The 16,813-nt window shown below is 59.3% G+C and overlaps 1 protein-coding gene across 1 annotated transcript in view; it reads left to right on the top strand.

Moving 5' to 3' along the window:
* LOC103892305 (ras GTPase-activating protein 3-like) overlaps window positions 1-16,813 on the top strand; it is a 105,988-nt gene that overhangs the window by 86,226 nt on the left and 2,949 nt on the right. Inside the window, exons 8-16 of the mRNA XM_054534799.2 lie at window positions 2,068-2,144; window positions 5,856-5,960; window positions 8,315-8,471; window positions 8,978-9,126; window positions 9,885-9,999; window positions 11,137-11,211; window positions 12,165-12,288; window positions 14,497-14,603; window positions 16,319-16,396. Of these exons, the coding sequence (XP_054390774.1) occupies window positions 2,068-2,144; window positions 5,856-5,960; window positions 8,315-8,471; window positions 8,978-9,126; window positions 9,885-9,999; window positions 11,137-11,211; window positions 12,165-12,288; window positions 14,497-14,603; window positions 16,319-16,396 (987 nt within the window). The remainder of the gene's footprint in view (window positions 1-2,067; window positions 2,145-5,855; window positions 5,961-8,314; window positions 8,472-8,977; window positions 9,127-9,884; window positions 10,000-11,136; window positions 11,212-12,164; window positions 12,289-14,496; window positions 14,604-16,318; window positions 16,397-16,813) is intronic.

Here is a 16,813-nt window from a genome sequence, read left to right as displayed (position 1 = left end):
GTGTTCTCACACCGTTTCTACCGTGTGCACTCCCATTTCACTCTGTAAAGACGTGGGTCTCAGCCTACTCGAGCAATTTAGTGACCACAGACAGTCTGAAAACCATGGTCTGCATCACCACCTGTGGGGCTCCAGGGAAGGCCCGGACCTCGCTGACCGCTGCTATGTGGGACATGCGGGGCCCTGCTCTTTGGGCTCTGTGACCTTTCACTCCATCTCCACCCCTTCCTTAGCAGCCACGGACCTCTTTCACCAGAACCCTGTCTCTTTCGGCTTCAGCTGCTTCTGACCCAGCTGGAGGCCGAGCCCCGGGGAGGGAGCATGTCCCCCGCAGGGTGTGGTCAGACAGCCACCTACTGGGAGCAGACCCAGGAAAACAGATGTTCCGTTTCCATGGGAAGCAGCATCTGTACCATTTTCTTCCAGTAGACACATTAAGGCCCTTTAACTCTCTAAATGAGATTAAATAATCTCATAAATTTGGTAGGAGCTGCCTTCATTCACTCAACAGATGTGTCAGGTGCCAGCACCATGCTGATCATCAGCTGGTGATAAGATGTGGGAGAAAACAGAGGAGTCCGAGGCCACCACACCAGGCCAGCGTGGTAGGGATGCAAACAGACAAGCCCCTACAATAGCTCCCGACCTGCCCTGCAGAGACGGTGTGAGGCAGGGGCACTGAGGGCTTCCTGGAGGAGGCATTGCCTGACCTGCTCTGCAGAGAGGGTGTGAGGCAGGGGAGCTGGGGGCTTCCTGGAGGAGGCATTGCCTGACCTGCTCTGCAGAGAGGGCGTGAGGCAGGGGCACCAGGGGCTTCCTGGAGGAGGCATTGCCTGACCTGCTCTGCAGAGAGGGCGTGAGGCAGGGTCACCAGGGGCTTCCTGGAGGAGGCATTGCCTGACCTGCTCTGCAGAGAGGGCGTGAGGCAGGGGAGCCGGGGGCTTCCTGGAGGAGGCATTGCCTGACCTGCTCTGCAGACAGGGTGTGAAGCAGGGGAGCCGGGGGCTTCCTGGAGGAGGCATTGCCTGACCTGAGTTTCATGAGATGGGGAGGTTGGGGAGAAGCAAATTTGAGGACAGTGGTGTATAGGTCGGGAAGGAGGAGGCATCAGCAGCCCTCAACCCGAAGCAGAGAACTGCCCCTGCGTGATCTTCACCTCAGTTTACCAATCAGGAAGTGCAAGCTCAGAGGTTAGGCAGTTTTAGCAACATGATTTTGGTGTCAAGCCCTACATCAGAACTTTGAGCTAAGAGCTCCTGAGCCAGCATCACTGCTGAGGCCCGGTGAAGGTGGGGCAGGGAGGGAGGCCGGGCAGGAGGGAGCCCTTCTTGTAAACGCAGGTGACCTGGTGTACGGCTGATGGTGGTTAAATCGGAACTCCAGGTGGTAACCGACTGTGGTCTCCTGGAGCCCGTGGGGCGGGCTCCTGCTCTGCTGCAAGGGCCCTGCTGGCTGGCGGCGGGGTCCCGGAGCCTCGACCCTTCACGCCTTCACTTCCTTTCTGTTCTAAGGAACCCACGGTGCGGAGGTATCAGGAGGAAGGTAGCAGCGTCTTGACTTTCCACCGTCTGACCCTCCCCAGAGTGCTGGGGTCTGTTAGGGGCTGGCCAGGTTCAGGCACCACAGACCTCACGCTTTTCACTTCCTGTTGGCAAATAGAGCCTTGAGGTGGGGCCACGGGAGGGTGGTGCTGCTTCGTCTCCATGGCAGAGGGGACCCTCCCTCCCTCACGGAGTGGCAGGCCCAGAGCAGGTGCAGGTGAGGGACGTTTAGGTCCCCAGAGCCCGGCACCCATCAGGAGCTGCTGGGAGAGTCCAGCCGTGGCCGTGAACATCCTTGGGGTAGGTCTCACCTGGGTCTGCCCCTCCAGGGGCACTGTGAGTAGGAAATGCTGGCACTCAGGAAGCCAGGCCTGAATCCCGAATCCCGCCTGGCGCCTTCCTGGTTGTGGCCCTTGAGTGGCGTGTGGCTAAGTGCAGAGGGTAGGGCAGCCCGGGGCCTAGGTCCACATATACCCCCGCCTGGTGGCACCGTGGTCTCAGCACTTTCTCTCTCATCTGACTCCAGGTGACCCGGCCCTGTAGCTACAGCAAGAAGTCCCACTTTGACTTTGAGGAGGAAGACGTGGACAAGCTCGAAATCAGGTGAGAAAACCAGGCTCTGTGTCCCCAACTTGGCAGTTTTCACCCAAACTCCTCAGCTCTTTTGTTCTTTGTTACTAAATATAGGGTCATAGATAGAAATGAATTTCCATTTTCTTGGTAATTTTCACAACAGGATGTTAGAAGTTGTAGTTGAATTGACAGCCTGTGGGTGGTGTTAGGGCTCACCTTGCAATACCTGCGAAGAGGCGAAGGCCAGAGGTCCGCATCCCTCTGGCCGTAAGGCTTCATCCACCTGGAGTGACGGGGGCTGCAGCCGTTCTTAAGGTCTTGTTCTAAGCCCTCGGCCTTCCATGGGTTCAGGCCTCACTCAGAGGTTGCAGGGACTGGCGGGTCAGCACGGCGCCTGGCCCTGACCGAGCAGGACCCAACGGCACTGCTGAGACTCTCAGCTGGGCGGCCTCTGTGGAGACCCTGTCCCCTTTGACTCGAGTGAAACGCTCTCACCTGGCGTCCTGGGTTCATGTTTCCTGCGTATGGTCATAGAAGCTGCATCTTCAGCCTTTGCCCATGGAGCCCCCACCGCCCTTTCCTGGCTCCTCAATGCCTCACACGGGAAATGGGGAAATCGCTTGTGGGTTCACGCAGGTGAGGACGCGATCTCAGGCCCAGGATTTAGAGAGCCCCACGATCCCGCTGACTCAGAGTTCTGGGGAGGGCGGGCATCAGAATGTGCCCTTCACAAACCCCGGCGGGTTCCCTCCAGTGAAAATAAGCTGGATTCCTGCTTGTTTTTGAACGTAGCCTCTGTTCCTTCTGTACCAATGAATGCCCCCATCCCCTATGAAGAGGCAGATGAGCCTCCCCTGAAGCCCCCGAATCTTTCCATGCTGGACAGAGAAGGAAGGAAACGGCTCCCTCCTGACCCTCCCCAGCCGGCCCTGAGACCCCGAGCCTGGGATGTCCCCAATCCTGGGCTGACCCCGAGCCTGGGATGTCCCCCAAGCCTGGGCTGTCCCCGAGCCTGGGCTGAATCAGAGCCTGGGATGTCCCCAAGCCTGGGCTGACCCCGAGCCTGGGATGACCCCTAGCCTGGGATGCCCCCGAGCCTGGTATTCTCCCGAGCCTGGGATGTCCCTGAGCCTAGGATTCTCCCGAGTCTGGGCTGACCCCGAGCCTGGGATTCTCCCGAGCCTGGGATGCTCCCTGAGCCTGGGATGTCCCCGAGCCTGGGCTGATCCTGAGCCTGAGATTCTCCCAAGCCTGGGATTCTCCCGAGCGTGGGATGCTCCCTGAGCCTGGGATGCTCCCGAGCCTGGGATGCTCCCGAGCCTGGGATGTCCCCGAGCCTGGGCTGACCCGGAGCCTGCGATTCTCCCGAGCCTGGGATTCTTCCGAGCCTGGGATTCTCCCGAGCCTGGGATGCCCCTGAGCCTGGGATGCCCCTGAGCCTGGGATGTCCCCGAGCCTGGGATGTCCCTGAGCCTGGGATGTCCGCGAGCCTGGGATGTCCCTGAGCCTAGGATGCACCTGCTTTCTTTAGGTCATTTTGGAGAATGTGCTGGCCATCAAATCCCTGGTCACGCTCCTTCCCAGGGGCTGACACTGCCCCGGGGGGACCCTTAATGGGACACGTGGAGCCGGTGCGTGGCTCAGGCCCTACGGCTGCTGGGAGGCGTGGTTTTGTGGTTGAGAACCGTAGGAATGTCCCTGATGTTATCGGTCAGATCCGCCTCCGATAGTTGTCTCCATCCTGAACCATAGAATGTCCCTGATGTGGTCAGTCAGATCCACCTCCTGAGGGGTCAGGGTCCTGAACCATGGGAATGTCCCTGACGTGGTCGGTCAGATCCCAGCTCCTGAGGGGTCAGGGTCCTGAACCATGGGAATGTCCCTGACGTGGTCGGTCAGATCCAGCTCCTGAGGGGTCAGGGTCCTGAACCATAGGAATATCCCTGACGTGGTCGGTCAGATCTGCCTCCCATAGGGTCTCGGTCCTGAACTGTAGGAATGTCCCTGGCGTGGTCAGTCAGATCTGCCTTCTCCAGGGACTCACGCCAGCCCCTTTTTCAAGAGAAGGAAGCGCCATCATTGGTTTCTTTTTACACCAAGCTTTGAATTCAAGAGTGAAGTCCTAGTTATTAAATTTTTTAAAAGCACACAAAACATGTTTTAAATATTTCCCTTATTAAAGGCAAATGTGCCTCCCTGGCCACTCGGCACATTTTTTTAAAGTGTTCATGGGCAGATCAGCGGTCCCCTCATGTTCCTTCTGAAAGGAACGTGCTGTGGGTTCCTGTGCAGCCTGTCAGCCCTCCCCGGCCCAGACGCCAGTGCCTCTGCGGTGCCACTGCCCTGCAGGATTCGCAAGGGTAACAGAATCCCCGGCCTTCTGGAATCTTCTCCCTCCAGGGGGATGCCCCTGATGGCCACAGTGTGGTTAGGCCTGCCGAGTTTTAACCCCTGGGTAGGGCCAGCCACGTGTAACTGTGTGGTTTCAGGCCCGTGGGTAGGGCTGGCCATGTATGACTTCAGGTGTTTCAGGCCTATGAGTGGGTCCTGGCCATGAGGGACTGGGGTACCAGCCCTGTAGACTTGTTGCAGCCGGGGATGCTGTGTGTCTGTCAGAATTTCACAGCCCCAGGTCTGTGGACACGTACCGTCCCACACTAGGACAGAACATTAGTGGGAGCCGCTGCCATGTTAGACATTAGCAGAAGCTTCACAATGCTGGGCCTGGGCTAGTCACGGTGATTCGTGGACCATGCTGTGGTTTATGGCCACAGTTCTCCCCCCGCTGTGGTGTGCGTGGCCCCTGAATCCACTTTGTGCCCCTAGATCATGAGCAATCCATGGAGACAGGGTTCTACATTCAGGGGCAGGGCATTCACAAGAACCCAGTTTTGTTTTGAGGCACATTTTCATGTGACGAAAGCACAGAGCCCCTAGATGTTGAATCGGGCAGCCCATCCTCCACGGGCACCCTCCTCTCTACGGGCCCAAGTTCTCCATCATCCCCTGGATGTTGAATCAGGCAGCCCGACCTCCATGGGCACCCTCCTCTCTACGGGCCCAAGTTCTCTATCATCCCCTGCATTGAGCCCTGCAGATGGAGGCTGTTGGGCTGCATGCTGGGGCGGTGCGAGAGGCACATGCCGCAGGGCCCGGAGGGTCTCACTTGCCCGCCGTGCACAGACTGCTGGTGCTGGGCCTGTTGTGGGCAAAGGGGACAGATGGTGCTGGAACCAAGAGCAGCAGCAGCCACATAGCTCCTGGGTGCACACAGCGACTCCTGGCTCCCTCCCGGCACAGAGCCTGGGGTCATGTAGCTCCTGGGTGCACGCAGCGATGCCTGGCTCCCTTCTGCCGCAGAGCCTGGGGTCATGTAGCTGCTGGGTGCACGCAGCGATGCCCAGCTCCCTCCTATGTAAGAGCCTGGGGTCATGTAGCTCCTGGGTGCATGCAGCGACGCCCAGGCTCCCTCCTATCTAAGAGCCTGGGTCTGAGTCCGGGCCCATGGCCTTCCGCCTTCCTCTGCCTGCCCATTACCACTGGGAGACACTCATCTTTATTCCAAAGCCACAGGCTGGTCTGACGTGTTTTAAATGTGCCCCGTGGGCTGAGCCTTGATGGAGACTCTGGGAGGCGCTGCAGGCTCCACTCTGTTCCTGGGGGAACAAAGCGTGGCCTGTAATCTCTGCTTCACCCGGGCTGCCCGCCATCAGCTAGAGCTGTCCCAATGCTGTTTTTCAGAGTCGACCTTTGGAATGCCAGTAACCTGAAGTTTGGAGATGAATTCCTGGGAGAACTAAAGATCCCGTTGAAAGTCCTGCGGCAGTCCAGCTCCTACGAGGCGTGGTAAGATGATGTTGCACCTGCAGACTTCAGCATCTCTGAGAGCCACAAAAACACGTGCTGCCTCTGAGTGGAAAGGCACAGAGGCCACCTGTGCTGGTCCTCAGCTGTGCCCAGCACCCACCTGCTCTTACTTTGCATGTAGCTCTGACGAGCTCTGGCTTGATGAGTTTCCGCCCCACAGCAGGTGAGAAACGGCAGGTGAGGAGAGGCAGCAGGGATCACACTGAGCAGGGACTCAGGATGGCTGGCACCTCAAAACAAGACAGGGAACGTGGGTGAAAGCAGCCCTAAGCCACGAGCAGCTCGCGGGGTCTGATCCTGGGCGAAAGCGGGACCCTGAGCCGCGAGCACCTCGCGGGGTCTGATCCTGGGTGAAAGCGGGGCCCTGAGCCGCGAGCAGCTCGTGGGGTCTGATTCTGGGCGAAAGCGGGGCCCTGAGCCGCGAGCAGCTCGTGAGGTCTGACACCGGTAGGGGAGGGCATCAGCAGCCGGTGCAGGAGCCCAGAATGTGCACACAGCAGGCCCTGCCCTGCGGCTGCGCTCTGGGTCTTGTTCTGGGCCCTCGGCAGCACCTCCTGTTGAGGGCGCATTACAGGGTTCTCCACTCCCCTCTGCACGTCTAGACCTCAGTGGTCGGCTCTGACCCAGAACCCACCCCAGGACATGTTGTGTGTTGCTGCCTCCTGCCTTTCTTTCCTGTTGTCTCCAGATGCTTGGTGTTTTGGTGGAAGGAACAGGCCGTTGTTTCATTTTACCTCCAGTTCATGTGTGTCCCTTAGCGACAGGCAGCTCCTGAGAGGGCCCGGAGTCACGGGAGGTGTGCATTCCCAAGGCGTGGACTGTGTGCCGGGGCCTCACGCCCCATGTGTCCCTCTGCCATGTGTGAGGGCAGGTCTCCATCCCAGAAACTGTGAAACACGCGTGTCTTTTGATTCTATGAAGACTGCATGGGCACAGGCCCCCTGAGCTGAGTTAGGCTTCCTCCTATGCTGAGCGAACCCCTGGCCCTGGTAGCCAAGGCAGCCACCACATACCCCAGAGAGCCCCAGGGGGCTAATGCCTTGCACACAGGCTCTACCCACCTGAGGCGGGGGGCTAATGCCTCAGACACAGGCTCCACCCACCTGACGGGGGCTGATGCCTTGGACACAGGCTCCACCCACCTGAGGGGGCTTTTAATGCCTCAGACCCAGGCTCTACCCACCTGACGGAGGCTAATGCCTCGGACACAGGCTCCACCCACCTGAGGTGGGGCTGATGCCTTGGACACAGGCTCCACCCACCTGACGGGGCTTTTAATGCCTCAGACCCAGGCTCCACCTACCTGACAGGGCTGCTAATGCCTCGGACACAGGCTCCACCCACCTGAGGGGGGCGCCAATGTCTTGGATACAGGCTCCACCCCCCTGACGGGGCTGCTAATGCGTCAGACACAGGCTCCACCCACCTGGCAGGGGCTAATGCCTCAGGCACAGGCTCTACCCACCTGAGCAGGGGCTAATGCCTCAGGCTCTACCCACCTGACGGAGGCTAATGCCTCAGACACAGTCTCTATCCACCTGACGAGGACTAATGCCTCGGACACAGGCTTTACCCACCTAAGCGGGGGCTAATGCCTCGGACACAGGCTCCACCCACCTGACGGGGGCGCTAATGTCTCGGACACAGGCTCCACCAACCTGACCGGGCTGCTAATGCCTCAGACAGGCTCCACCCACCTGACAGGGGCTAATGCCTTGGACACAGGCTCCACCCACCTGACGGGGGATGGGGGGCCTCGGACACAGGCTCCACCCACCTGAGAGCTTAGACTACCTGGCCCACAAATGAGAGCAGAAGAGGGCTCCTGGGTGAGTGCATGGGGTAGAACCAAAGATGGAAGAATGTCCGGGCCGGAAACGTCTCTTACAATGACCAGGTGCCCAGGTGGCCTGCCAGGCTCACCAGCCCAAGGCCCCCACCCCGTGACATCAGGAGCCACGGCACGCTTTGGTTGAAATAATTTTCATTTCCACCTGCTGCTGACACTGCCGGGTGTGGGTCTTAGGGCGAATCACTGACCACTTCTGCGCTGGTTCCCGGAAACCCGTTCCCTCCACGTTGCACGCCCCCATCCCCCTCCGCGTTTCCCCGCTTGACTCCTGCGCCTTTGGCTCCAACACTTGCCTTCTGGGGATCCCCGGTAGCCCTGCTGGGGGTCTTCTGTGGGGAATCCCCAGGGGCTGCACTCTAGGGGGTCCTGCAGGATTACCCTCCTGACCAGTAGGCCTCAAGCAGGCAGCTGGGCTTCCCTGAGAGCTGCTCCTTGGCAGGTGCAGCCTCATGCCTCCCCTCCATGTGTCCCTCCCACCCAGGTACTTCCTCCAGCCCCGGGACAATGGTAGCAAGAGCCTAAAGCCAGACGACCTGGGCTCCCTGTGGCTGAACGTGATATACACGGAAGACCATGTGTTTTCTTCTGACTGTTACAGCCGTCTGCGGGACCTGCTGTTGAAGTCTGCGGACGTGGAGGTGCTTGTCCACGCCGTGGCCTGTGGGTGTGGGCAGGAGGTGCCACCTGCCTGGGGCCCCACCCCACACCCGGGCCCACCCTAGAGGGCACCTTCTCCCTGAGGGGGCCTTTCCCATGCCTCCCAGCCTGGCCTGTTTCCCGTCCAGATGCCTGGACCCCTTTGCTGGGCGCACTAGTCCGTCGACAGAGCCGTAGGAGCCTGGTGATGCTGAGGACTCTCTGGGTTGTTTGAGGGGGACCCCATCATCAGAGTCCCTCTGTTAGCTCAGGGGCCCTAGAGCTGGCTGCATTTGGGGGTCGCTAGGAGGAGGTGTAGACGCCCCTCCAAAGGTCCAGCCAAGCAGCAGCAAATGGGAAGTTTGGTGCTTTTGCGAATGTGTGTGTTTCTGTCTCAGTAAAGAGCCGTATCTATTGTGGCTGGAAGTGAGACCCCAGCCAGGGTGGGGACAGGCCTCTGGGAGTCCTGCACCCCAGGCCCTGGCACTGACCTCACCCCTCCCCGCAGCCCGTGTCAGCATCTGCGGCCCACATCCTGGGTGAGGTTTGCTGGGAGAAGCAGGAGGCGGCCGTCCCGCTGGTGCGGCTCTTCCTACACTATGGCAGGGTGGTGCCCTTCATCAGTGCCATCGCCAGCGCGGACGTGAAGAGGACCCAGTGAGTGCCCACCCTGCCCCGGGGAAGAGCGGCCTGGACCCGCTACAGGGATGGCAAGGTCGTCGCCGAGAACTGCGTCCTGGCGCAGGGCTTGAGGGAATTCAAGCGTCCCCAGAAACCATGTTGATTCAGGCTTACTTTCACAGACCCAGTTAATGATTCTTTTTTTTTTTTTTTTTTTTTGAAAGCCCCATTTGCCTTTGAAATCCCGGGTAGAGTGAGTGAGTGGGGAGGGGAAACGGCTCCCAGGGCTCGAGGACAGCTCAGGTCCCCTTCCTGGGGCACTTTGGGAGCCCATGAAAATGGAGCACGGCTTCCCTCAGGACCTGCCTAGTGCTGTTTCCAGACACCCTGTTCTAGAAACATCCGGCTGCACCTGTGGCCACTGTAGCTGGCAGGAGGGGTTTGCTTCTCTGCTGGCCCTTGGATGCTGCCAGGGTCTGGTGCTCAATTCTCTGCACAGGCACAGGCCGCAGAGGGTGAGAGGACGGGAGGGCAAAGGACAGCCAGGCTCCTCCTGAGCTTGTGGCCACGCAGGCGGCCAAATGGTTCCCTCTGGCAGTGTCGACACAGGACGGTTCCATGGCCAGGGCCTCGAGCACCTGGCCTGGTTGTGCTCCTTGTAAAACGTCAGGAAGCTGACTGATGGGCGTGCGCTGACCTCACAGCCTACAGGCAGGTGCTCGGGGCCAGGCTCTGCTCCGTCTGCATTTCTGCATCCCCAGGAGACAAATGCTGTCCCCATTGCCATTTCCCAGGGACCCCAACACCATCTTCCGAGGAAACTCACTGGCGTCCAAGTGCATCGACGAGACCATGAAGCTGGCGGGGATGCATTACCTGCACGTCACCCTGAAGCCGGCCATCGAGGAGGTGAGCACGGGGCCCAGAGTCCTCAGCATCATGGGGCGTGGGGAGGATTTCCCCCGACAGAGGGCACTGCACAGGGATCCAGCCAGACCACGAGCGGGGCTTGAAGGTCGGCCCCTCCGGCCTCACCTCAGGGATGCTGATTCATTCACTTTTATCAAGAGGATGTTCCCTGTGTACTCCAGAACCTTCCAAATTCTCCCAAATTAAAACTATACATAAGAAAATCCACCACTCCACTAAGGAAAACATGCAAGAAAAACCTGGCTCTTCCCAGGGAGACCTTCTTTCTCCACACATCCTGCAGTCCCCTGTGTCTGGGCCCTGGCTGCGTGGCACGTTTGAGCTGCACGCCCAGTCCTCACCCAACCCTCGGATGCACGCACACCCCCTCCTCACCTGACCCTCTGATGCCTGCCAGGCTGTGCCCCCCGTTTATGAGCGGCTTTGTAAACAGGTTCTTTGCAACTGTGAGAAAATTTAACATAGCATTCTGGTTTGCTCTGTGGGCAAAATCATGGCAGCATTTTGAAGTAAAAATATTATTAAAGCTTTGTGAGGCCTAGTCCGTGTGGGCTGGTGCACATCACTCTCCGAGAAAGCCCGACTTGTCTGATCACGGGTGCGCATCACTCCCTGGGAAAGCCCGGCTCGTCTGATCATGGGCACGCATCACTCCTTGAGAAAGCCCGGCTCGTCTGATCATGGGTGCACATCACTCCCTGAGAGAGGCTGGCTCATCTGATCATGGACACGCATCGCTCCCTGAGAAAGCCCGGCTCATCTGATCACAGGCGCATCGCTCCCTGAGAAAGCCCGGCTCGTCTGATCGCCGCCATAGACTGGGCCCCGGGCCTGGTGTTTGCGCCTGACCTCTCAGTTGTCCCTCGGCAGCCAGTGACACAGGCCCAGGGTTGTCCCCTTGCAGCCGAGGCTCGGGGCGACACCACCCCCACAGTGGCCCTGCAGTCCGGCCTCACCGTGCCCCTCCGTGCCAGTGGCCGGGTTCGGGGAGCTGTCCCAGCATTTTCTGGATGAGGCTCAGGGTCTGCATCTCAGCCAGGCCTGAGACCCCCTCCTCCCTCCTTGCCTGTGCCACTGGAATCCACTCACAGAGCCCCGTCTTAAACCTCTCCCTAGATATGCCAGAGCCACAAACCCTGTGAAATCGATCCTGTGAAGTTGAAAGACAGAGAAAACCTTGAAAACAACATGGTAGGTTTTGTTCATGAACCAACCAAAGCCAGTCACCTGCTTGGGGTTTTTCAGCCGGTGTCTGCCTGGAAGCTCTGACTCACCCCGTGACCCCGGTTAGGGTGGGAGCAGGACCGGGCATGGGGATACCTGCCTCACCTGGCTACAGTACGCTGGCTGCACTGCTGGGAGGCCTCAGCCACCACTTTTGGCCTGGCCTGTGTGCCCGGCTCTGCCCCCTCTGTGGGGTCCGGCCTGCACACCTGGCTCTGCCTCCCCTGGGGGGGTCTCGGCCAGTTCCGCCTCCCCTGGAGTGATCCGGTCTGCACATTCCAGCTCTGCCTCCCCTGGAGTGATCCGGTCTGCATGCCCCAGCTCTGCCTCCCCTGGAGGGTCTGCCCTGCACACCCGGCTCTGCCTCCCCTGGAGGATCCTGACCAGCTCTGCCTTCACCCCGGCTCTGCCTTCCCTTGGGCGATGGCTCCTGCCCCTCCCTTTTCCTAGGACAGGATGGCCTCCCCACCTCCCCACCTCCCCAGGCTGTCCCCAGAGCTGTGTCCTGCGTTTTAAAACAGCAAAACTCCCTGATGTTGAACTTGCTCCAACATTTTAGTCACTTCACATGATACTTCCTGCAGAGCATGCTGTTTGGTCATCTCTGTATGTAAATGACAAGACAGAGCTCTTGCCTTGGGCAGGCACATTCTGGTGAGTGTCCATTCCCCACTCAGTAAACGAGGTCGGGGCCGAGCCAGGGAGCCGACGTGGTGCCCGTGTAGTGATTTTCACATGTGAATCGCCACAGCTCCCAGCACAGATTTCCAGGGAGTGGCTGTTCACACGTGTCTCGCTGCCACAGCTGCCCTGCACCCGCCCTCAGCACCCCCCACGTGCCCCTCCCTGGGCGTGCCCTGGTGCTACACGCACCTGCGGGCAGCCTCGGGAGTGGGTCCCAGTGCCGTGTCCCGTTGCAGGAGAACCTATGGCAGTACGTGGACCGCGTCTTCCGCGCCATCACTGAGTCTGGGGTGAGCTGCCCGACCGTCATGTGTGACATCATCATCTGGCTCCGGGAGGTAGCGGCCAAGCGCTTCCAGGGTGAGTGCCCCGGACACCCTTACGTTGCTGAGAAACAACCATAGCCCCATGCAGGCAGAACCCCCCGCAGCCCTCGCTGGACTAGAACTGCGGGGTCATGAACCCCAGTTCCGATGCTGGATTTTTCTGGGGTTTGTGCCGGGCCAGTGTTCCCTAGTTCACCACCGCGGTGGTCTCCGGGGGACCCCAGCCCTGGAGTTCACGACCGCAGTGGTCTCCGGGGGACCCCAGCCCTGGAGTTCACGACCGCAGTGGTCTCCGGGGGACCCCAGCCCTGGAGTTCACAACCGCAGTGGTCTCCGGGGGACCCCAGCCCTGGAGTTCACGACCGCAGTGGTCTCTGGGGGTCCCCAGCCCTGGAGTTCACGACCGCAGTGGTCTCTGGGGGTCCGCAGCCCTGGAGTTCACGACCGCAGTGGTCTCTGGGGGTCCCCAGCCCTGGAGTTCACCACCGCAGTGGTCTCTGGGGGTCCCCAGCCCTGGAGTTCACGACCGCAGTGGTCTCTGGGGGGGCCGGGAAGGGCGGCCGGGCTTTGTCGGGGTGGGATGTGAATTTTCCTGATGCGGCCCCCCGGGTTTTCCCAGTGGTTTCTTTTTGTGGCTGACCCTGGCAGGGCCCAGAGTGGTGTTGGCAGCTCTGCCTGCCCATGTCTTTGAAGAGACAGGACCCCTGGGGGAGCTGCCCTTTCTTCAAACCCCCAAGCCGGAGATCCCCAGGGACCTGGGCATCCAGCACCCAAACCCCACTTCTCAACCTTGCCGACCCTCAGGGAGGAGCTGGGTGCCTGTACCTGCTCGTCTCCTGCGATGCTCAAGACCCTGCCGGGACTCAGGCTATGGGGTGCTGAGAGGCTCAGCGAGGGCCTTGCCACTGGCTCCTCTCTTCCTTGCGTGTCCTGCAGCCTCGGGACAGCTGCAGACACCCCAGGGTGGCCATGGCCCTGCAGAGCCATCTGCGCTTCTGCGTCCCCAGGAGACAAACACTGTCCCCACCCCTGTTTCTCAGGACATCAGTCAGACAGCGCCGGCCGAGGGGCTCAGGGTTCTGGGGGAGGCAGTTCCCAAGCACAACCCAGCCCCAGACCCACTTTGAACAAGGTGGAAGTGAGGAGATAAAACACATCCTCTCACCCAGATGAGCACAGACCACCGTGGAATGAGTCTGTGGCAGGCACCAAAGGGGCTGCGCTGTGTGGTGGTGATGAGAGATGGAGAGAGACAGGGAGAGATGGAGAGAGAGAGAGACAGGGAGAGAGAGAGAGACGGAGAGAGACAGGGAGAGATGGAGAGAGAGGCAGAGACAGACGGAGAGAGAGATAGAGACGGAGAGAGATAGAGATAGACAGAGAGAGAGACCGAGATGGAGAGAGAGACAGACAGAGAGATAGAGACAGAGACAGAGATAGAGAGAGACAGAGATAGGGAGAGAGACAAAGAGGGAGAAAGAGAGATGGAGAGAGAGACAGACGGAGAGAAAGAGGGAGAGAGAGAGATGGAGATAGAGAGAGAGATGGAGATAGGGAGAGAGACAGAGAGATGGAGAGAGAGAGAGAGAGAGCCAGAGCCAGAGAGAGGGAGAGAGAGAGCCAGAGACAGATGGAGAGAGAGGGAGTGAGAGAGAGAGAGAGAGAGAGAGAGAGAGACAGGGAGAGGGACAAAGGGGGGGGGGAGAGAGAGCCAGAGACAGATGGAGAGAGAGAAAGGGAGAGAGAGACAGAGACAGGGAGAGGGACAAAGAGAGGGAGAGAGACAGAGAGATGGGGAGAGAGAGACAGATGGAGAGAGAGAGGGAGAGGGAGAGAGAGAGAGGGAGAGACAGAGATAGAGAGACAGGGAGAGGGACAGAGGGAGAGAGAGAGATGGAGAGAGAGAGAGAGAGAGACAGATGGAGAGAGAGGGAGGGAGAGAGAGAGAGCCAGAGATAGAGAGAGACAGGGAGAGGGAGAAAGAGAGGGAGAGAGAGAGATGGAGAGAGACAGGGAGAGAGACAGAGGGAGAGAGATGAGAGAGAGAGAGAGAGATGAGGGGAGAGATAAAGAGATGGAGAAAGAGAGGGAGACAGAGAGAGGGAGAGAGACAGACACAGGTGGAGATAGATCCAGGACTGTGGCTGGACTTCCCTGTGGACCCTCAGGGGGCCGGGGCATGGTGTCCCCACGAGGCCACTGTGCCCGAGGGAAAAGGTCACCCCGCCTCTGTCTCCCGCAGATGACCCGGACGTCAGGTACACTGCAGTGAGCAGCTTCATCTTCCTGAGGTTCTTTGCGCCCGCCATTCTCTCCCCCAGCCTCTTCCAGCTCACGCCGCACTACACAGTGAGTGACCGGCTGAGGGACCGAGGTTTTCTGAGCTGTCCTGGGACACCGGCCTGGGTCGGGGCATCTGCGTGGCTGTAGGGGGCCGACTGTGTGGAGTGTGGAATGCGTGGGGAGTGTGTGTGGAATGAGGAGTGAGTGGGGAGTGTGTGGACAGTGCGTGGAGAGTATGGAGGTTGTGTGGAATGGGGAGTGTGTGGAGTGCATGCGGAGTATGTGGATGGCACGTATAGAGTGTGGAGTGCATGTGGAGTGTGTGTGGAGTGTGTGGACAGTGCGTGGGGAGTGTGGACAGTACGTGGGGAGTGTGGAAGGTGTGTGGAATGGGGAGTGCGTGTGGAACGTGTGTGGAGTGTGTGGACGATGCGTGGGGAGTGTGGACAGTGCGTGGGGAGTGTGGAAGGTGTGTGGAATGGGGAGTGCTGTGGAATGTGTGGACGGTGCGTGGGGAGTGTGGAAGGTGTGTGGAATGGGGAGTGCATGTGGAGTGTGTGGACAGTGCATGGGGAGTGTGGAAGGTATGTGGAATGGGGAGTGAGTGTGGAGTGTGTGTAGAGTGTGTGGATGGTGTGTGGGGAGTGTGGAAGGTGTGTGGAATGGGGAGTGCGTGTGGAATGTGTGTGGAGTGTGTGGACGGTGCGTGGGGAGTGCTGGTGGATGCGCTGGGTCCTGGAACGTCCTCGTTGCAGGTTGTTCACTGACCTATTTAAGCTGTGTATGTTCTGGGGGAGTCGAGACAATGTCACAAAAGCAGTGGATGGTTTGGCCAAGGTTTTAGCTACTGGTCACCGCCCTGCTCTCCTCCCCTGCCCAGCACATAGGGAGTATCGATCGGCGTATCATCCGTGTATTGAGTCAACAGATTCCTATTCAGCACTGATTTTCTCCAGGCCCCAATGTGGTTGCTGGGGCCATGGCTCTCAGGGTACAGGGATCTGGGGTGACCGTGTTGCATGTGCCGGTGGCAGAGCTGGAAGGAGATGGCCAGGGCGAGGGGACGTGAGGGATGGCCCATTCCCCAGCACTTCTTTTTTTTTTTTGTTGAGACAGAGTCTTGCTCCGTCACCAGGCTGGAGTGCAGTGGTACCATCTCGGCTCACTGCAACCTCTGCCTCCTGGGTTCAAGCAATTCTCGTGCCTCAGCCACCCTAGTAGCTTGGATTATAGACGTGCGCCACCATGCCCAGCTAATTTTGTATTTTTATTAGAGATGGGGTTTTACCATGTTGGCCAGGCTGGTCTTGAACTCCTGACCTCAAGTGATCTACCTGCCTCGGCCTCCCGAAGTGCTGAGATTACAGGTGTGAGCCACCAAGCCCGGCCCCCAGCACTTCTGAGTTGAACCTTCAAACCCTGTGAAGGCTGAGATGAGCCCCAGGCAGAGCCAGGAGACTCAGCACCCTGAGACTCAGCACCCCAGAGCCATGACCCAACCTGATGCTTTCGACTTTGAGATGCACCCTGCACACTGGGCCAAGAGGGTGGGTCCCCGCAGTGCCATCGGATGTTGCCTGCGGGACGATCTCAGCAGCTCCTGAGACTGTGGGACGCCCACCCCCTCCAGTCCCATCTGCGTTGCTACCCCCGTTTCTCCGTAGCTCATACACAAGCCACAGCAGCTCTGAGGTGACTCCTGCATTTCGTCCCCTCGATGTGGGACAGTTGCAGCATTTCTGTGAAGCTGACGTAGACTTTTCTTGCTCCTGCCTCCCCAGGACCCCCAGACGTCCAGGACGCTGACGTTGATCTCCAAGACCGTTCAGACCTTCGGCAGCCTCTCCAAGTCCAAATCTGTGAGTCCCTCTTCTTCATTTTCTCTTTTTAGGGACAACTGATTCTTTTCTCTCTTCAGAAAATACACGTGAAAAGCCTCCCACATGTGACAGAGTTGTAAGATAAAGGTCAAGAATCAAAGCCGGCACCACATCCCCTCCTGAAGCCCAGGACCTGAGCATCCCCGTCCCGCCCACCTCTCCCCTCCTAAAGTGAACCCCTTGCCTTTTTTGGGAGCCTGTGGCTCGTCGCTGGCCCCGTGGCAGGAGCAGCATCTGACCTGTCAGGTGTGGGAAGTGGCCAAACTGGCCGGGCAGGTGGCCTAACCTGGGGCCTCCTGGGCATCGCGGTGCTGGAGGCTCCTCCCCACACCTTCCCCTCCTCCTCCCCACGCCTTCCCCTCCTCCCCCCCACGCCTTCCCCTCCTCCTCCCGACG

This window comes from Pongo abelii, chromosome 18 (genome assembly GCF_028885655.2).
Source record: "Pongo abelii isolate AG06213 chromosome 18, NHGRI_mPonAbe1-v2.0_pri, whole genome shotgun sequence".
NCBI classification, from domain to species: Eukaryota; Metazoa; Chordata; class Mammalia; order Primates; family Hominidae; genus Pongo; species Pongo abelii.
This window is presented reverse-complemented; position numbering and strand designations above follow the sequence as displayed.